Source organism: Nothobranchius furzeri, chromosome 12 (genome assembly GCF_043380555.1).
Source record: "Nothobranchius furzeri strain GRZ-AD chromosome 12, NfurGRZ-RIMD1, whole genome shotgun sequence".
Taxonomy (NCBI): Eukaryota; Metazoa; Chordata; class Actinopteri; order Cyprinodontiformes; family Nothobranchiidae; genus Nothobranchius; species Nothobranchius furzeri.
Genome location: NC_091752.1, coordinates 62,376,463 through 62,397,780, shown reverse-complemented (window position 1 = coordinate 62,397,780; position 21,318 = coordinate 62,376,463). Strand labels below are relative to the sequence as shown.

Below are 21,318 nucleotides of genomic sequence, written 5' to 3'. Positions count from 1 at the left end.
CAGTGAATGCATTTTTTCCTCTCGGGCTCCCATAGAAGGAAACAGGGCATCCAATTTGGCATCGCCCAGAGAATAAGACCCGCTCCCATGTATTTTAGACCTGATTTTTATGGTTACATGTTACGAAAGGGCCAATATTTTACAACAACTGGGCATTTTTTAATTAATTTACAACAACATTTTGATGGATATTTCCAGAGATTAATGTTAAAAAGAACACATTGCCAATTTAAAGGTGTGGGTCACTGATACATGACTACTGACTACATGACTACTTTCTTCCACAATTTGCTCTTTAACTGTATTATTTCCTGCTATTTCAGCTGTTAACTTTTTTTTCTCTTACAGTGGGGCAAAAAAGTATTTAGTCAGCCACCGATTGTGCAAGTTCTCCCACTTAAAATGATGACAGAGGTCAGTAATTTACATCATAGGTACACTTCAACTGTGAGAGACAGAATGTGAAAAAAAATCCATGAATTCACATGGCAGGATTTTTAAAGAATTTATTTGTAAATCAGGGTGGAAAATAAGTATTTGGTCACTTCGAACAAGGAAAATCTCTGGCTCTCACAGACCTGTAACGTCTTCTTTAAGAAGCTTTTCTGTCCTCCACTCGTTACCTGTATTAATGGCACCTGTTTGAACTCATTATCTGTATAAAAGACACCTGTCCACAGCCTCAAACAGTCAGACTCCAAACTCCACTATGGCCAAGACCAAAGAGCTTTCGAAGGACACCAGGAAAAGAATTGTAGACCTGCACCAGACTGGGAAGAATGAATCTACAATAGGCAAGCAGCTTGGTGTGAAAAGAATTAACTGTGGGAGCAATTATCAGAAAATGGAAGACATACAAGACCACTGATAATCTCCCTCGATCTGGGGCTCCATGCAAGATCTCATCCCGTGGGGTCAAAATGATCATGAGAACGGTGAGCAAGAATCCCAGAACCACACGGGGGGACCTGGTGAATGACCTGCAGAGAGCTGGGACCACAGTAACAAAGGTCACCATCAGTAACACACTACAACCGCAGGGAATCAAATCCTGCAGTGCCAGACGTGTTCCGCTGCTGAAGCCAGTGCATGTCCAGGCCCGTCTGAAGTTTGCCAGAGAGCACATGGATGATACAGCAGAGGATTGGGAGAATGTCATGTGGTCAGATGAAACCAAAGTAGAACTTTTTGGTATAAACTCAACTCATCGTGTTTGGAGGGAGAAGAATACTGAGTTGCACCCCAAGAACACCATACCTACTGTGAAGCATGGGGGTGGGAACATCATGCTTTGGGGCTGTTTTTCCGCTAAGAGGACAGGACGACTGATCCGTGTTAAGGACAGAATGAATGGGGCCATGTATCGTGAGATTCTGAGCCAAAACCTCCTTCCATCAGTGAGAGCTTTGAAGATGAAACGTGGCTGGGTCTTCCAACACGACAATGATCCCAAACACACCGCCCGGGCAACAAAGGAGTGGCTCCGTTTGAAAGTCCTGGAGTGGCCTAGCCAGTCTCCAGACCTCAACCCCATAGAAAATCTGTGGAGGGAGTTGAAAGTCCGTGTTGCTCGGCGACAGCCCCAAAACATCACTGCTCTCGAGAAGATCTGCATGGAGGAATGGGCCAAAATACCAGCTACTGTGTGTGCAAACCTGGTAAAGACCTATAGTAATCGTTTGACCTCTGTTATTGCCAACAAAGGTTATGTTACAAAGTACTGAGTTGAATTTTTGTTCTTGACCAAATACTTATTTTCCACCCTGATTTACAAATAAATTCTTTAAAAATCCTGCCATGTGAATTCATGGATTTTTTTTCACACTCTGTCTCTCACAGTTGAAGTGTACCTATGATGAAAATTACTGACCTCTGTCATCATTTTAAGTGGGAGAACTTGCACAATCGGTGGCTGACTACATACTTTTTTGCTCCATTGTATACATCTGGGACTTATTAGCAACTTGCTGGCATCTTTAAAATTCCTCCCAGTTCCTATGCTGGGCTCTGTTATCGACCTGGGTTGTACTCTACATTTCTTCTGATTGGAGTGGGAGGATTTCTGGTATTTTGGAAAACTGGGGAGTTGGTTGCTATTGGAGTGCCACTCACACCCACTGAAAGTCTCAGCCGTGTAGAGACGGTTCAGACTGGGACACTGCTCAAGGTGAAACACAAGCTAGAGATCCTAGCTGCAATCCCGGTGTTAGCGTGCAAAATGGACGTGATCCTGGAGAAAGTCACTGCAAGGCACTGGCAAGTTAAATACCCAATTATTGGATTTACTGAGAGACTAAAAACCAGTTACATAACTGAAAGGCAGAGAAAAAATGGTCTCTGCCTGACCCAAACAATTCTGAATCTTGTGCCCTGGCAGCTTAGAGGTGCAAAAGATAAAATTCTCCATGAAGGAATGCTGTGAAAAACTGCCCTACCCCTGGCCTTTGGACTGGTGGTCTAGCCTGGTGAGGTCACCAACTGAAGGAGTCAACATGCTCTTCACACCCTCGATCTCCCTCCGACCTGTGAACAACAGCGATCAGGCACATGCACTGAGGCTGCAGCTCTCTCTGGGGTAACCTCTGAAATGCCCCTGCCCGTTGACAGCTGCTCTCGTGGTCTGCCTCTATCTGTTTTTGTTCTACGTGTCGCTGCGTGTAACCTTGGTCAGGCTGGACTGCTTCAGGAAGCTGGGGCGTTGACAGTAAAGTTAATTCTGATTCTGGTTCAATCCACAGACTCACAGCTTTTACCAGTGACATTATTTTACTACTTCTAATGGACATGCGTTTTATGCTGTCATCGCTAAAGGTGACGTAGGTCTAAACCAGCTTTAGTACAGTAGATGAGAACCAGATGTGGTCAGCTGTTGCTTCTCCTCCTCAGGAGCTGAAGAATCCAATTCAGTCGATGACTTTCGCTGATGGACTGTAGTTACAGCGAGCAGAGCGCACCTTCAGCTCATTGTAACACTGGACAAAGCTGTGGTAGATGATGGTGATGGGTAGTGCTAGGAGTACGATGCCACTCACCACACACAGACCACCCAGCACTCTGCCCGCTACCGTCACTGGGTACATGTCCCCATATCCTACTGTTGTCATAGAGATGATGACCCACCAGCAGGCAGCAGGGATGCTGGCATAATCTTGATTTCCAGTTTCCAGGTCCAAACCGTGCTCTAGTAGCTGGGCTAGTGCACTGAAGATTGCCATAGCAACACAGATGAAGATGAGAAGCATCACCATCTCACGATAGCAGCGGCGTAGGGTCAGGCCAAGGGTCTGCAGGCCCAGGAAGTGACGTGCCAGCTTTATCACCCAGAAGATTCGCATCATGCGCAGGACACGTAGTAGAACGCCGGCTCGCTGCAGCTGGGAATTTCCCCCTGTCAGCATTGTCACAGAAACTGAAACGTAGTAAGGCAAGACGGCCAGCAGGTCGATGATGTTCAGAGGGCGACGAACAAATTCACATTTATCACTAGACACAAGGAATCGGACGAGACATTCAGCTGTGAACCAACCGATGCAAACAGCCTCGATGATCCTGCAGAGTCAACCAATCGGGGAAGGGGAGAGAGAACCAACAGGAGAGAGGGGAGAGAAATTTACCACAAAATCAAACTTGACTCAATAACAGCTGAATTGATGAAAAATATGTTGGTTGAAACCTTTGTTGTGTTTCCGCATCATCTAGTCCTGAAACCACAGATTTTTAATTAACAGTAGGACTGAGTAATAGTATTTAGAAAGTAACCCAAGACAAGTCCACCACAGTAGACTTCCACATACACGCTCCTCTTTGGTTCAGTTAGGACGTCCAGTGAGAACATCGCCCTCAGAAAGCCCCTCTGATAAACATCCACTTTAAAGCGATGATGGAGTCGTGATCCTGGGGGGAGGGGATCTTCCCATGATGGAAAAGAACTTCAGAAAAGCAATAGGAAGATATACAACACTTTTCAGATTTTCTTTTGTGCAAAGTTGTGAAAACCATCATTTTCATTTCACTTACATTTCTGAGCTACTTTGCGTTGGTCTACCACAGAAACGTTTCTGTTTGTGGTTGTAAGGTGTCCTTCTCGGAATTTCTGAGCTCTTTTCCTTTGGTAAGTTAACGAAACATTTTGGCCTTGTGAAGCGTTAGCTCACTGCCTCGAACCAGAATACATCAATAATGGTTGTCCTGTGGCCAGTTTTAATTCGTTTATCGTGTTAACCAGCTGGTCGTAGTTTAACTGCAGTTAGCTTGTTGTTAGCGGCCTGCTTTAGGGGGCTAAATGGCTACTTCTGTCTGATTCAGCACAGTTTAAAATATTTATGTTTGGAGTTGTGTAAGTTTTTCAGAGATTTTTGAGTTTAAACTACATTCTATTAACCCTTTGATGCATAATGGTCACTACAGTGGATAGGTACTCAAAATTGTTATTTATTTGTTTTTGCTATTAAGCACTAGTCTGGCCACGCTCCATTGACGGCTCTCGGTTGTGGGGTGGGTTCTACCGTTGTCTTTCAAATGATCTCCGCATTCCACTGGACAATCAATGTGACATACTCTTGTTTCACTCTGTTGCATCATCCCACCCACCAGGCATATAGAGTGCCCTGATTGGCCCACAAAGCGGATAAAGCTCTGTGATTTGTTCACTAAGCAGATAGAGCACTATGATTGGCCCACCTTTATGGACCAATCACAGCTCTTTATGTGTTTGAAACCCCTCTAGAGAGCTGTGATTGGCTAGCCAGAATCCTGGCAGGTGCTGCAGAGGTTCCAATGGAGCATGCCTAGACCAAACTTTGCAAAGCAAGAATTTGGTCTAGTTCACTAGGCTAATTAAGCACAGCTGTTGAAGACTTTATTGCATTTGACTTGAGCCCCTCCGTTTGGACTTCAGTAAGCCAAGCCAACATATTTCATGCTCAGAATGCACGCTGCCCACTTAAGTGGACATGTAATAAATTATTTGTAAATTATAAAATTTTACAAAAAACATTTGTTGAAATTTGTTTCATTCACACCTAAAGATGAATGAAAAAAATTGTTAAAAAAAATCATGGTTGAAGATTTCATAATTCATGCATCAAAGGGTTAAGACACAAGGATGTCCGTGTGTAAAGATCAGAGTGGTAGAGGAGCAACAGCTCTGTAACTCGCTCTGACTCCGGTTACTAAACCATCTCAACTAGAGAGAAGCTGTTTCTATCCTGAGACGGTCGTTGCTAGTTTAGTTAGATGTAGATCAGACAGCAGCATAAATGAGATCATGAACATGAGTAATTATTTCATATGTTTCAGTTAAACCACCTGATGCTGACTTCTGTAACCTGCTGAAGCACGTTACACACTCAGGATCACCAAGGTAACATCATGTGTCCTCCAGGAGAACCAAAGCTGGACCAGGACGTCTGAACATCAGAACCTTTACAGAGTTGGTATTTACTGCAGGACTGTTCATCTGCATCTGTTTAATATCAGTAATCCATCATCTGAGCTCAAACTGGGATTAGAGTTTTTACTTACAGACAGAACAAGAAATTAGGATTTATTAATGATGAAATATCAGCATAAATAAATAACTGTAGATGTGTAACTAAACCGTTACAGGTCACACCGCTGCCTTTGCATTCACGTCCACCTTCGCGGCCGGTCCCTCCGACCACCAACAGCAGGCAAGGTGGGTTGCCCAAGGACACAGCGACAGACTGAGTGTGGCTCGAACCTGCAACCTTCCAATCATGGGTGAGCACTTGACTCCCGTGCCAGCGTTGCCTGATATACCAAAACTAATGCTTGCACTGTAACAACTTTTTCTGAGGTTTCCTGACGATTCTGCATGAATTTAAGAACTTTTACGGGATCACTGGTATTAAAATTAAAGGTAAAGGACCTAAAAACCCTACGAACACACCGCTCGCCTGTACTGGTGCTGGAGCGGTGGTGGAGGTGTGCTTGTTGTGCTGCTAGATGATGTTTTTCGTTGTTCTTGTCTCTTTATTTCCAACATGCTCACCATGAGACAGTTTAGCTGTAATCCCTAATCTCAGCCTGATGAATCTGCTGCTAACTTTACACATCATGACATGAAGACTGTAGCTTTCTCAAAGACTTGCTTGTCTCTAGAGCGTCCACCACATCTGGGAGCTCCATGAAAGCAGCAGCAGACACCTGGTTCCAGCTGAAGGTGTTTCTGTGGAGGGCTCTGATGTCAGAGAGAGGGATCCTCATGTCCTGAAGAAGTCTGGAGCCTGCTGAGCTGCTGCAGCAGAAGTTCTTTATGAGGTCCGGTGGATTAGAGACTAAAACAGGTCGATGCCTGACTGAAAATGTGCAGATTAAACCAATCACACAGTTTTCTGTTATAATGACCTCTGGTTTTTAATAAATATATAGATGAAAAACGTTTGTTCATTTGGTTTTGGACAACTCACTCACACTCAATGTGTCGTCTAAAAAGGTTTTACCCAGAAACAGTTTTATTTATATAAACAGTTGCTATTTCCACTAGTTGTTAGGCTGGAAGCTCAATCAGCAGGTTAGAGATGCATCTACGGCCACATGTTTTCCTCCTAGCCATTAAAACCTTGTTCAAAACGGATTTAGATCAGCTGATGTTCCATCTGACAGCAGGCAGAGAGAACAGACTGAGGATTAAATCCTGGAAACGGTAACATCTCCTGCTTTGTAGATCTGAAGGTAGCAGGAGCAGAGCTCTGAACCTCTGACATTTATGTCTATGTCAGGACAAAAGTATTGCATCTATGCTAGCATGCAGACAACAGAAGCTCTTTAATTATAAACTACATCCTTACATTGATGAGTGTATAATATAAACACTTATTTTTATATAATCATCCCTGTTTTAGCTAAATCTGATCTGTAACTTCAATGTTTTCTACGTTCTGCTTGCAGCTTGGCTGCCCTCTGGAATATAAAACTAATAATTGTCAGTTAAAAATACATAATCTGTGTAATAATCCATAAACATTATAGGTCAGAAATCACCAAAACTGTAAAAACGGAAAAAGGGTCGTTTTAGCGTCTTTTATTGACTAGCAGCGCTGAGCTGAACTATTCGGGGCTACATGAACCACGTGCCCGTGGTTCAGAGAGTGTCTCACTCTCCGGGGCTTTGGGGTTAGCTGTCTAGGGTTGGGGGTGATTCTGCATCTGAGGCTTCAGGAGCCTTGAAACAAACTGAAACCTGCAGAGCTCAACCTCTAGCTGCCTGAATGAACATCTTCTTCCTGCTGTGTTTTTTTCACCAGAGAACATCATTTTCACTTTTTTGGACCTTCTTGCTGTTCAGCGAAGCTTCTGACTGGACCCGCCTCTAGCTTTTCTCCTGCTTCAGTTACTTTGCCACTGACATGAAGTAGTTAGCTGTTCTCATCGACTTGTTGGAAAACCTGAGGATGACTCGTGCCGTGTTTCATATTTATCTCATTTTTCAGATGTCGTGTTGTGATACAGCATTCACCAAAACGTTAAAACTAGGGATGCTCGCTGTTATCAGTGTATCGATAATATCTGCCAATATCAGCGTTAAAATGTAATATTGGAAATAATGGATATTGTTTTGACCATACACGTATCATACACCCAACCCTTAAGCTACTACTCCCTCTAAAGACATCCAAATATGACACATCTGAGGTCAAGTTTACCAGATAGTCTAGAATGTGTTGGGAGCTTACGCTGCCCTCAGCACGTAGCTAGCTAGCCGGCTAACACACCACGAACACGAGTCTTCACCGGTTTACTGCATCTCTAATCAAAACCAGTGTGAACGTGCTTGTGTTGCGATGGTTCTGGACTGATGGTACCTGTGCTGGTTGAGGGTCTCTGGAGACTTCCAGTCTGGTAAGGTGCTCGCACACAGCATGACGATAGAGATGATCACGAAGAGCACTGACACGGAGGCAAGGATCTGAGCCAGCAGAGAGGATGTGGGCTCCTCAAATGTCTTCCTCGTCCTCTCCAGCCAACGACTCTGAGGCTCCTGGGGGGGCCGTGGCTCCTCCTCAGGGAAGAAATGGACGTAGCAGTCTGACATGCGGTCATCCAGGCGGCGTTGGCAGCACGGCTGCAGGTCAGAACTCTCCAGGCCCCAGTACAGCATCTCGTTGTAAAAAGACAGTTCACACATGTAAGGCATGAAGCGCAGCTTTCCGTGCTGGACGTACTGCATGATGAAGCTGAAGGCCTCCGAGTGCCGGTCGAAGAAGAACTCGTTTCTGTCCTGGTCGTAGTCATCGCAGAGCTCCAGCAGCTCACTCTCTGAGCCACAGCGGTGAAGCCGGCTGAGCCTGCTGAGAGGAAGACGCTTCACCAGCTCAGCCGGGAAGGAAAATCTGCGACCGCCAACGTTCAAGGTGCACAGCCGGCTGCCAAACTTCATCTTGAGTTTAACGGGGGTGATGAGTCACAGGTTGCTTCCAGGCTTCGTAGTCTTTGAAGCTGCTGTGTGGTAAACCAAAGTTTAATGCTTTTGCAGCGTTCTGATGGTGAAACCAAGCTTGCCGAGTTCCTCTTCAGCACAACTGTGGTCACATCTTCAGCTGATCCCAAATGCTGTCTCTTCACCCATCGGATGACTCAGAAACAATGACGTGCAGCAGATTAGGAGCAGTGACCTACATTGACTTCCAACGCTGCTCCGTCTCACCGCATCATCAGATTTTTAAACGAAACACGGAAACTGAAACATGTTTAGAGGAAACACAAAGTGAAGATTTCACCTCTGAGCTGCTTCCATTCCTCACAACATTCCAAATCCTCCTGTCAGACTTCTGCTTCTCTTCTTCACAGGATTGAATAAGAGAGTGAAGAACAGACCTTCCTCCTCCTCCTGCCTTGGAGGAGCTGGTAATTCCAAAATGAAAGCTGAAATTCCACAAAGCCCTCAGGTCATCCTTGTTCTCCTCACGCTCTACATCTGATTATCTTCTCATCCACTCATCATCATCATCATCATCATCTTCCTCTGATTGGACATTTTAATGAACGTCAAAGGATCTGATTACTAATCAGAGTTGAGCCTGTAGAAACAGTGCCCTCTGCTGGAGGTTTAGGTTATCACCTCGGTCACACACACACACACACACACACACACACACACACACACACACACACACACACACACACGCACGCACGCACGCACGCACGCACACACACACACACACCTGTAGAGGAGAACATGCTAACTCCACACATAAACAGCAGACTAGATTCTTGGAGTTTTAATTAATTCATACATTTATTAATGTAAATTAGTATTTTAATGACTGAAGCACTTAAGAAGGAAAGCATTATTAAAAATATCAAACACAACACACTGTTAAACACCATAAATGGGAAGATTGGGAATGTTCTGGACAAGCATCCATCTGTGCGTCTCAGATCAGCATCCTGAGTTAACAGACGTCAGGGAGGCTTCGGCCAAACCCTCACGTGGAGCTTCTGTGGAACACCTGTAGTACGGCAGGGGAGTGGACGCTGGTGCCACACAGCTGCAGGTGGGAGCTGAACACCACAACATCAGCGGAAAGGGGCGTGGCTAAAGAATTCTGCCTCCATCAGTGGATCCCAGTTCAAAAGGTTCTGGTCATCTGACAAGGGGCGGAGCCTGAACAGATCAGTAACTCCCAGCTGTGTGAGGAGCTTGGTAAAGACACAGGAAGTGTGACGTTACTGACAGGAGGTGATGTCAGATTCAGAACAGGGTGAGGAAGCTGCAGAGCTGTTCTGTGGTCAGTGTGTTAATGCCTAGCAGGAAGATGGAAGTGGAGATGATTCTGGTGATGTTCGCTTCACTGCTCGCTGCTAGAGGTAAGGTCCAAAGATGATTTTTTTTCCCTAGGGTATTGGAACCTTTGTGGAACAAGCTACAGAAACAGAACGCAACAGAACTCTGCAGAGCATTGGGTCAGATCAAACACTGCTCACCAGGTTTGTGGGTCAACATGCAGACCGAGTCTTTCTGTGTGTTGGTGACCCACTTCCAGGTCTTGGACCCACTCTCCAGAGACTCAAACTTTTAGGAGACGAAAACTTTAGACGTGATGTTCTGAACTTTTCTGTCACTGCTCCTGAAGGCAGCAGCAGGAAGTCTCTGATGTTGTCACACAGCCTCGACAGGAAGCTGACCTGAGATCAACTGTCATGTGTTCACAGCAGCATTTCTGATCCTGTTTTAGACATCGTAGTAGTCACTGAGGTTCCACAACACTGGACCAGCCTCACTGCAGATCTCTCACTCGGTTTCAGACCTTCCTAAAAGCAATTCCAGCTCCCATTCAGAGTGCCGGCTTCTGTAAATGTCACTGGTTTGTTTATTTATTGTTATTATTGACCAGTTTGTTGCTGTCATAAATTAAACATGTATTTAACATATCGTTAGTGTCTGTGGTGTTTATGCATGCTGCTTTGTTTCTGCTTCGGTGTAATGTGGAACTGGGTGAACTATGTGAGGTGGTCCGTGTGTGTTCAAAGTTCAAAGTCATTTATTGTCATTTCTACCACATGTGCAAGACATACAGAGAAACAAAATTGACTTTCAGTGCACACAATTCAGAGATCAGACAGAGATCAGAGGGGGGGGGGGGGGGGGGGGGGGATCCTGAATCCTCCAACGGGAGCTGCCACTACGGCGCTTCACCAGCTGCAGTCGACAGGTGGGAGGGAGAAATGAGGAACAGAGAGCGCATTGAGTGTCCTGCAGGTCGATGGCCTCGAAGCCGAAGTCACAATCTGAAGGCAGGGGGGGGGGGGGGGGGGGGGTCGGGACACAGCATCTCTCAGCATTCCTCCTTTCGTGGGGGTGAGTTGAAGGCAGCCTTGGAGGCTGCTTGGCGTCAGATAAGGATAAGCAAGACTTTGTTTAGGGCAGACAGAGATAATTTTCCTCTCTGCCTTGGAGTCTATTAAGCAGTCATTCATGTCCACCAGTGAAGCCAATTATGCGTTCTAAACATCCCCACACCGTCCGGCGACCCTCTCCGAGATGACATCCATCTTGCGCACTAACACAGGCAACGCCGCGAGGACATTGTCCAGCTTACGGTTCACCTCGAGTAACGTTGCAGTCTATGAGGTCACCGCACGGGCGGCACATTCCGTGGGTGCGGGTCGCACTCCAATCGCTCCCGTCTTCCCAAATTTCCAGAAAACCAGATATCCTCCCACTCCAATCAGAAGAAATCCAGCGATCATTAGGCCGAATATCCACAAATCTTCCACGTCCTCGATGGACAACTGAGAGAGGCACACGATTCGCCAGACCTCCCAAGAAGCGAGTGCATATCCCGCTGCGAATGTCCACCCGGGACAGGTGGGAGCCCCCTTCTCCGTTGTCATTGTAGAAAAAATCTTATCAATCGCGTTGAATGACCAGTTAATTAAGTCCATATTTCCAAAAAAAGAGTAGTGATTTCAGGAGAAATGCAGAGAAGTGCTCTGTAGGCAGACAGGACAGAGATAGCAGTCTGTGTGTGTGTGTGCGTGCATGTGTTTCTTTGTGTGCATGCACGTGTGTGTGTGTGCGCCTGTGTGTGTGTGTGTGTGTGTGTGTGTGTGTGTGTGTGTGTGTGTGTGTGTGTGTGTGTGTGTGTGTGTGTGTGAGAGAGAGAGAGAGAGAGAGAGAGAGAGAGAGAGAGAGAGAGAGAGAGAGAGAGAGAGAGAGAGAGAGAGAGAGAGAGAGAGAGAGAGAGAGAGAGAGAGAGAGAGAGAGAGAGAGAGAGAGAGAGAGAGAGAGAGAGAGAGAGAGAGAGAGAGAGAGAGAGAGAGAGAGAGAGAGAGAGAGAGAGAGAGAGAGAGAGAGAGAGAGAGAGAGAGAGAGAGAGAGAGAGAGAGTGTCTGTGACTTTGTGCGTGCATGTGTGTATTTGTGCGCATGCGTGTGTGTGTGTCTGTGTGTGTGTCTGTGTGCATGCATGTGTGTGTGTGTGTGTGTGTGGTGGTTTGTAAATGTTTTGGTGATTATTATGATTTTAAAGATATTCCTCGTGTTTACGGCTGCCTTCTGCCGCTCTTTTCTTTAACCCTCTGGAGGCAGGCGTTGCAGACCAGCAACGTTAAAACCTACCTACCTGGTTACTCCACATACGTGTTTCATGAGCATTTTTCAACTCAGAAGTACCCATGAAGGACTTAGTTGTTCGTCCTTTTATCAAAACTTATTTTGAGCCTGAAAGGGTTAAGAGGACCCTCAAGAAAACGAGCTGGCACAGCTAACAAACGTAATTATGTAGAAGACGTTTGCTTTTACCTTGCAGAAGTGGACCGTGCAACAGGAAGTTCTAAAGCCTCCTCCATGCCTGGATCTCCACACAACATCAGCAAAAATGACACCAGCCTCCAGACGGTTGTCCTCAGTGCTGTCTACTCCTTCAACAACCAATCAAACGATGCCTTCCTTTTCAGAGCATCAGTTATCTACAGAGCACAGCGACAGGTACGACTCACCTGGTAGATGTCAAATACAATCTCTTATTTTACATAAACCCAACACAACCACATTTTAAATAATACAAGATCTCCCACCTGTAGCTCAGCTCTCACCTGTTTCATCAAAACCAGCCTGATTCCACAGAGGAATCTGACTGGTTGCTTCAAAGTGAGATACTTACACCGGTCAAATCAAGAGGACCAGACTCTAGAGCAGGACTGTCAAGGTCAAGGTCACACAGCTCGGCGCATCTCTGATCGCCGCGGCTTCTGTCTGCTGCGTGGGCTGCCGGCTTGTGGAGCTCGGGGATGGAAACCTTTCCACCCGGTTCTCCCCAGCGGCAGCTCTGCGCATCTCAGATCACAGCGGCGCTTGTCTGCTGCGCAGCTGCCGGCTTGTGCAGCTCTCGGGAGACCTGTGTGTTCCACCCGGTTTTACCCAGCGGTCAGCCCGGCGTATCTCTGACTCAGAAGCTCTGGTGTTGTACACAGTTAACTCCGGTTGTAGCTAGGTTGCTACCTACGTTAGCTTAGCTCCCACCTCCGCGTTAGCTTCAGGTTAGCTTGTAGCCAGTTTGACCGGGTGTCGTCAGTTGATCCCAGCCTTACAGCCCCACCCTCAGCTCCACCTCTCTTCCCTTTTGTGGAAATGTCTGGGCTTGACGGAACCTGTGACACGGTCAAAATGGCGGTGGTGGCCACCTCCCATTTCTCCTCAAAACGTGTTATTGGGGTCTATGGAAACTCATTGTCCATTTTTGTATATGTCGATGGTTTCCAAGACCCCCCACACGCGCCCGCATGCACACACACACACACACACACACACACACACACACACACACACACACACACACACACACACAGCATATATACCAAGTAGTGTTCCTATGGTTACATTGTGACTTCTAAGTAATTATTCTATTTGGTGAGAGATAAACTTTATTGTATTTATCCTAGAGAATCTATAATTAAATGGGTAAACTAGTAGTAGCACATTCAATATCAAAGAGAGTAAAATGTTATTAGCAGGAGAGGGAGAATGTTTAAGTGGTTAGCAGCAGTGTGCTAGACGATGGCCCCCTCCACGAGGCCACCACAGCTCAGCAGAGCATCATTGTAGGTTCTTCTGGGGAGAAAAACACTTAAGAGAAACAATAAAGTTAACAGCTGAAAGAGCAGGAAATAATACAGTTAAAGAGCAAATTGTAGAAGAAAGTAGTAGAGTGTGGAAAGTGGTCAGTATGTCCTCCAGCAGTCTAAGCCTATAGCAGCATAACTACAGAGATAACTCTGGACAACCTAGCCTTTTAGATGGAGGCATGTTGGAGGCAGAAGAAGGGAGAGCTGTCTTTTCCGACTGCGCGCTCCACCTCCCCCTACTCCCCCACTTGTCCAGATCTAGGCTAACATCAGATTTTAACCATAGGCCCTATCAAATAAAAATGTTTTAAGCCTAGCCTTAAAAGTAGACAAGGTGTCTGCCTCACGGACTAAAGCTGGGAGCTAATTCCACAAGAGAGGAGCCTGACAGCTAAAAGATCTGCCACCCATCCTATTTTTAGATATTCTAGGAACCACCAGTAAACCAGCAGTCTGAGAGCAAAGTTCTCTGTAAGGAACGTATGGAACAATCAGGTCACGGATGTTTAATGTATGATGGAGCTTGATTATTGAGAGCAGTTATTTCAGCTAATGAGGGCCTGTCACCCTGCTACTCTAAATTGTCCGGAGGAGCTGATGAATCAGGTGGAGAAGATGCTTGCTGGACAATAACTGAATTTTGTGTTCCAGGTTGTTAATGGGATCCGTTACATCGTAGACCTGGAAATATCTAGGACGGTGTGCCGCAAACGAGACAACAACAATCTGTCTAACTGTAGCTTCCAACCTGCAGGTTACCTGCACCAGGTGAGTCTGACCCCACAGGTAAAAAGGATGCAGCCTACCACATGGACAAATGAGAGACCACAAAGTTGTAGGTGAACAAATCAACACCATGTAGGTTTTTATGGAAATGCTACATCATACCTGTTGTACGTTTTTATGAAAGCTCAGTTTGAACAAATTGAATAAATATATCTGAGCTAGCGGCTGATCATCATCATCATCATCATCATCATCTCATCCTGTGCTGTAGAATTTTAACAGGTTATCTTTCTGTTTTGAGAAGAAAATTGTGCTTTGTTTTCCAGACATTTGTGTGTCATCTGGAAGTCTGGCAAATTCCCTGGAAACCTCAAAGCCAGACCCTGGAGTTACTGTGTAAACCTTGACCTCACCATAGCTCACTCCACTATGAGCCTCCTCCACCATAGACCGCCTCCATCATGATCCACCTCCACCATGAGCCACCTCTACCATAGACCACCTCCACCATGAGCCACCTCTACCATAGACCACCTCCACCATGAGCCACCTCTACCACAGCCCACCTCCACCATGAGCCACCTCTACTTTGACCCACCTCCACTATAGTTTGTTTGGTTTATGTTTATGTTTATGCTAAATACATAAACATAAACCATAGACCACCTCCACCATGAGCCACCTCTACCACAGCCCACCTCCACCATGAGCCACTTCCACTATAGATCACCTCTCCTATGAACCACCTCTACTAGGAGCCACCTCTACCACAGCCCACCTCCACCATGAGCCACCTCCACTATAGATCACCTCTCCTATGAACCACCTCTACCAGGAGCCACCTCTACCACAGCCCACCTCCACCATGAGCCACCTCCACTATAGATCACCTCTCCTATGAACCACCTCCACCATGAGCCACCTCCACTATAGATCACCTCTCCTATGAACCACCTCCACCATGAGCCACCTCTACCACAGCCCACCTCCACCATGAGCCACCTCCACTATAGATCACCTCTACTATGACCCACCTCCACCATAGTTTGTTTGGTTTATGTTTATGTTTATGCTAAATACATAAACATAAACCATAGACCACCTCTACCAGGAGCCACCTCTACTATGACCCACCTCCACCATAGTTTGTTTGGTTTATGTTTAAGCTAAATACATAAACATAAACCATAGACCACCTCCATCAAGAACCACCTCCACCATGAGCCACCTCTACCACAGCCCGCCTCCACCATGAGCCACCTCCACCATAGATCACCTCTACTATGAACCACCTCTACCAGGAGCCACCTCTACTTTGACCCACCTCCACCATAGTTTGTTTGGTTTATGTTTATGTTTATGCTAAATACATAAACATAAACCATAGACCACCTCTACTATGACCCACCTCTACCATAGACCACATCTACCACGAGCCACCTCTATTATGACCCACCTCCACCATGAGCCACCTCCACCATAGTTTGTTTGGTTTATGTTTATGTTTATGCTAAATACTGTAGAGTTAAATCTGCACACTGAAATCACCTTTGTGCTATTCGGTGGAGATTCCAAAACATGACCAATCAGATTAACCTATGAAGCTTAGATCATATATATAAACATCCCGGATACTTATATATCGCTCTAAGTTCATACATCACCCTGTTTGATCTAATTTTAAATCCAGAGTTTAATGTTTAATTTAGATAATTAAAATTAACAGCAAAGTTATTTTAAATCAGAAACTAGGATATTTGCTTTCAAATAACCAGAAATATTATACATTTTCTGTGTTCCGTTTCAACAAGGAGGCATGTTTAAAAATGAAGAAATTTGATTACTAACAATTTTAAACTTAGAGATTTGAAACAACAATTATAAAATGACAATTCATGGATGGCAATTTTAATGAAAATGTTCAACAGCTTTGATGTTAAACCTGTTTTAAAAGCAAACCTGTGCCTGAATGGAAGCTAAATGGAAAATACGAGTTTGGATGCGTGGATGAAGCTATGAGAAGTTTTCTTTCCCAGAGAGTTGGAAGCGGTCTGAATGAAGATGATGTTTTGAGGCTAACTAAGTTATTTAGAGAGAAACAGCATCAAACGCATTCTCGTGTGCTACCTCACCCAAACAGGACCCTCTTGTGGATCCGGAGATCAGGGGGATGTGGTTCATCCAAGATGACACTCCGGCTGGTAGAGGAGACGCAAGTGTCCGATCGTCTGGTCCAGAGTTGTCCTGGGTACACGGTTTGTCAAGCGTTTGGCAGATGGACGTTCTCGTCTTAACTTCAGAAATCAATGACTTTAGGAGAGTCTTCGTTAGCTGGTTACAGTTCGTTTATTCTTTAGCTTGTTCTAGTCGGCGCGACTGAGCAGCAGGTGGAGGATTCAGGGATGGCCATTCCCCTTTCTCCTGGTGTTGGTTCAAGAACTGGTTCTGAAGCTGGGGATGGATAGTTTTACCAAGCTCCAGGACACTCCCACTCTCTCAGGAAGAAAACTTTGGTCGTGCGTTAAAAACATGTGTGAAGTATTTACCTTGAAGTGACTCCTGCATGAGCTGGGTACGTGCAAAGGCATCTTCTGGTTACTGACTAAACTTTACTGATTATCATAAATAATTATTATTAACCCAAGGTTAATAAGTCATTTCATTAATTAGAATACATTTAATATGAAAAGGATGATTATTTATGATTATTATAAACCTTAATAAGCTTTTATTGAGTTATTTGATAATAGTTGAAGATGTCCTTCATCTTGGGATGGACACAGATAAACAGTCAGGCTGATGATCATTCTTCAGACACTCCGGCTCCTGATGGCTTTAATCTGTGGATAAGGTTATATCTTGACCCAGCTGTGACCTCGCTGGAACATGAACTTTGTCCCAGAAAGACGGTCATCCATAACGCTACAATACATAAACATAAACATAAACCATAGACCACCTCCACCATAGACCACCTCTACTATGACCCACCTCTACCATAGCCCACCTTGTCATGGTCAATGCCATTTCTTCTCTATTTTATGTTTCTCTGCCACCTGTTTTCCTCATGTGCTGAGGAGAGCTACTCTGCAGCACCTGTCTTCTCCTGCACTCCCTGGCTCAGCCCTGAAACACCCAGCTGAAGAGAATCACAATCAGCAGGTGAAGGAGGACAAACAGCTCAAAAAGACTCCTGGAGCAACTCCTCAAGAAGCAACAGACTAGAGACACGTCTCTGGCCTGATGTCTCTTCGGCTTGCATTTTAACATCCGTGTTTTGTGTCATTGTATTTAGTGTCTGGTTAGTGTGTGTTTGTCTGAAATGCAGGTGAGGTCCTGCTTAAAACCGCTAGAGTTTGCAGGGGAGTTCCTGATTAGAGTTTAGTGTTTGGTATCAGTTTGGATACAGTGGTGCCATTTAATGAGACAATACGTGTTTGTCAATGTGTATTCATGTTTTAGCCAATTCAGCTTCTTGTATTTTCTGTTTCAGTTAAAGTTTAAGCCTGATGTCAGAAGCAGTTTTTGTTAAATAAATCTTTTTTATATATATACTGGTTTTGCCCATGTCACGTGTCCTCCATGTTACCCCAGATCCCCTAGACCCCTGGAATGTAACACACCTCTACTATGACCCACCTGTACAGTCAATCAATCAATCAATCAATCAATACTTTATTAATCCCAGAGGGAAGTTAGAGTTTCAGTACACACAATTCAGGGATCAGACATACATGGGCAAGACACATGACAAGAATTGGTGACTGTGATCATTCGCAACCTTGAGTCGCGCTACCTTAATAGAGATAAGAGGGTTACATGAGGATTGTTTCAGGTGGAGGGGAAAAAAGGCACTTCAGAGTTACCCTACAGCAGGAGGGCAGCTTTGCTCTGCAAAAAAAAAAAAAAAAACCTCAACAGATATGCAACAGACTTCAGACAACATAACATGAGACTCCAAAAGGAAGGCGGGCGGGGGGGGGGGGGGATTGTCATGACTCCCATCCTTCTCCCTCCTCTGCCTCCTCATTTAACCTTCATTCAGCTCACCTGGTTCCTTCACCAAGCTCCTGACAAGCCCTGTTTCTCTGGCAACCACAATCATCTCCATTCTTCTCACCTGTTCCTGTCATCAGCTTCATCCACTTCACCTGCTCCTGACTCCTCAGCTCATCTCACACACCTGCTTCCCCTGCTATAAAACAACCATCCAGCTATCCAGTCTCTGCCAGATTATTGTAAATCTCACGCCAGTAAATTCTCCAGCACTCCTTACCTCTGCCTGAATCACAGATCCTGACCTTATTCCTGTATCTCTACCTGCCCACGTGCCTGCTCCCTGCCTGGATTGTTCTCTGCTTCTGACCCCCTGGATTCTCGACCTTCGGACCATTCTCTGTATTCTGCCTCCTGCCTGCCCCTTGTAGCATTCACGGATCTCTCTGGTTTTGACCCATGCTTCCTCCTGACCCTGCCTCAGCCTCGCCCACCCCTGATAACTCCACATAAAGTAAAAACTTTTAAAGGTGCTTTACTGTGTTTGGCATCATTACGGGCCTTCTGAGTTCAGCCCAGATAATCTGGCCAAAACATTTGACCCAGTGCTGACACAGTCCCTGGGAGTTTTCTCCCCCCCTCTAACCTGTCATGGATCCAGGAGAATCCTGGACTACACCAACGACTCTCCACTACAGATACTGCGGAGACCCAGAGTCTTGCCGGACTTGCATCGAAGCCTGTGCTCGCTATTTGGACCTGGCTTCCTCGTGTGCTGCGGAGCGAGGCGCATTCACCTGTTCTGTTCTCTGGTGACGCACCCCCAAAATTCCACTATCTCCGCTCCGCTCCGGCACGAACTCCGCAGCAAAAACGGTCCCGTTGTAGTCGGCCGGCGAGCAGCAGCACTCCGCTGTTTTTGAGGTTGGTAGATCTTTTAGAACTGCAGTTCAAAGGTAACTCAAAGGTGAATATAAATGAACCCAGGTAGCAGTTTTTCTTTAGGACTGAGAGGAGATGCAGGAAGATGATAAACAGGCAGGACAGAAAAATAGTCAAATAAAAACAAGTTAGTTTTTGTACCTGCTGGATGCAACAAACAGACACCATTGAAGGTAATCAGAAGTGAGGAACAGAAAATGAAATTATTCTTTCAATGTTTAGATCAGCAGGAACTCTGAGAGGCTGCAGGCGCATCAGTGAGTTTGCTGCTGCTGCACAGGGGGAGAGGGCTGAAGTAGGATGCAGAAACTACCGTTGTTAAAAGAGATGTTTAACTTAGAAAATGTGGGCGCAATTTTAATTGTCAAAAACTCCAGCGACACCCCCCCCCCCCCCCCCCCCCGCCACTTCAGGTGTATGACGTCGTCAACGACTAGTCGAAGTCAACTCGATTTTCATTACTTGACTGTCGACTTTAAAAAAAATTAATTCATGCAACCCCTAGTATGTATAGGTAATGGGTTATGAAAATATTTGTATTTAAATAAAGTTGAGAAATACTTGGTGAGGGTAGCAACGGAGCTCCCCTGGTGAGCAGGGGTAATTGGTTTAGCCCTATTAGCAGCAGGGTATATTAGGCTGCATGTTTTCATGCTCATGTGGATTGTTGCTGTCTGTACCAAGACAACTAGTGGAAAATGAACCACTCTGCGTGACCTGCCAAGTTCCTGCCTCAGTGTCATTGCTCCTGAAATCCAGCCGTTTAAGGCCGTCTATATGACACTGCCTAAGTCAATTTTCTAAATTCACCCTGTTGTCTCTTCACGATCTGAAGGAGCTGGTCAGGTTCATGAAGCCCTCTGGTTCACCGGAGGACTCCCTCCCACCTAAAGTTGGGGCCCTTCCTGTGCTGGAGCCATTTATTCTGGAAATTGTCAACAGCAGCCTTTCGACTGGAGTGTTTCCAGCCACCTTTAAGAATGCAGTCGCACATCCACTACTGAAATACCTGGCCTAGATCATACTGACCTTTCTAATTGTCGTCCGATTTCCAAACTCCCGTTTTTATCCAAGATTGAGAAAGTAGTCCACACTCAACTTTCCAATTACTTGGGAGATCAAAGCCTCTTTGACCACTTTCAGTCTGGCTTTAGGCCTCACCACAGCACAGAAACTGCACACCTTTGTGTACTAAATGATATCCTGGTGGCAACAGATACTGGTTCCAATGTCCTTCTGTTACTCCTGGACCTCTCTGATGCCTTCTACACAGTGGACCATGACATCCTACGTAGGAGGCTGGAGTTGTGGGTGGGGGGTGACTGGTTCAGGTCCTATTTGTCAGATAGGCAATTTAGTGTTCACATTGACAACTTTTTCTCTCCATCTACTCCACTTCGCCGGGGTGTGCCTCAGGGTTCGATTCTGGGGCCACTCCTGTTCTCAATTTACTTATTACCATTAGGGATGATTTTAGCAAACCCTGGAATAAGTTATCACCTTCACGCTTATGATTGCCAGATTTATTTGGCTTTAAGTAAACCTGACTCAACTCGCCTTTTCGTTGACTGTATTACTGCAGTTAAAGGCTGGCTGTCGGAGAACTTCCTTTGCCTTCACGAAAACAAGACCGACGCCATTCTTTTTAATCCAATCAATCCAAAGCATGCACCTGGTGACTTCCCTCTACCGTTTTTAAATTTGAAATCTTGTGTAACAAGTCTGGGAGTGAAACTTGACTCTGATCTGCCAATGAGTTTACAAATTAACGCTACGGTCAGGTCTTGTTTTTTTTTTCAACTACGTTGCATCTCACGTTTAAAGTCAATGGTCAAACGACAACAGCTGGAGTCTGTTGTTCACGTCTTTGTCACCTCATGTTTAGACTATGCCAACTCAGTACTTATTGGTGTCCGTGTCTCAGCAATTGAGCGTCTTCAGAGAGTACAGAATGTGGCGGCTAGATTCCTGACAATCTCCTCTGGACGCTGTCACATTTCACCTGCCATTGCACACTTGCACTGGCTGCCTGTTAAATATTGTATCCAGTTTAAGGTTTTAACGT

At 45.5% G+C, this 21,318-nt stretch overlaps 2 protein-coding genes and 1 long non-coding RNA gene across 4 annotated transcripts; 2 read left to right on the top strand and 1 right to left on the bottom strand.

The window, feature by feature from the left end:
- Positions 1-1,721: 1,721 nt before the first annotated feature.
- Positions 1,722-8,935, bottom strand: LOC107396237 (voltage-gated potassium channel regulatory subunit KCNG3). 2 transcript variants are annotated; one of them, XM_015975840.3, is made up of 2 exons: positions 7,782-8,935; positions 1,722-3,549 (listed from the first exon to the last, which is right to left on the bottom strand). In XM_015975840.3, the coding sequence occupies exons 1-2, from the start codon at positions 8,399-8,401 to the stop codon at positions 2,904-2,906; spliced, it is 1,266 nt and encodes a 421-aa protein (XP_015831326.1). In that variant the 5' UTR covers positions 8,402-8,935; the 3' UTR covers positions 1,722-2,903. The 2 variants fall into 2 exon arrangements, with proteins under 2 accessions (XP_015831326.1, XP_054590607.1); XM_054734632.2 differs by having other exon boundaries at positions 7,827-8,935.
- Positions 3,485-6,751, top strand: LOC129154676 (uncharacterized). The gene is made up of 3 exons (XR_008559938.2): positions 3,485-5,431; positions 5,608-5,742; positions 6,124-6,751. It is a non-coding gene; the product is annotated as an uncharacterized lncRNA (long non-coding RNA).
- Positions 8,936-9,699: 764 nt separating the features above from the next.
- Positions 9,700-17,867, top strand: LOC107396233 (cystatin-F). Its single transcript, XM_070542080.1, has 4 exons — positions 9,700-9,831; positions 12,275-12,453; positions 14,241-14,357; positions 14,642-17,867. The coding sequence occupies exons 1-4, from the start codon at positions 9,765-9,767 to the stop codon at positions 14,720-14,722; spliced, it is 444 nt and encodes a 147-aa protein (XP_070398181.1). The 5' UTR covers positions 9,700-9,764; the 3' UTR covers positions 14,723-17,867.
- Positions 17,868-21,318: the final 3,451 nt, after the last annotated feature.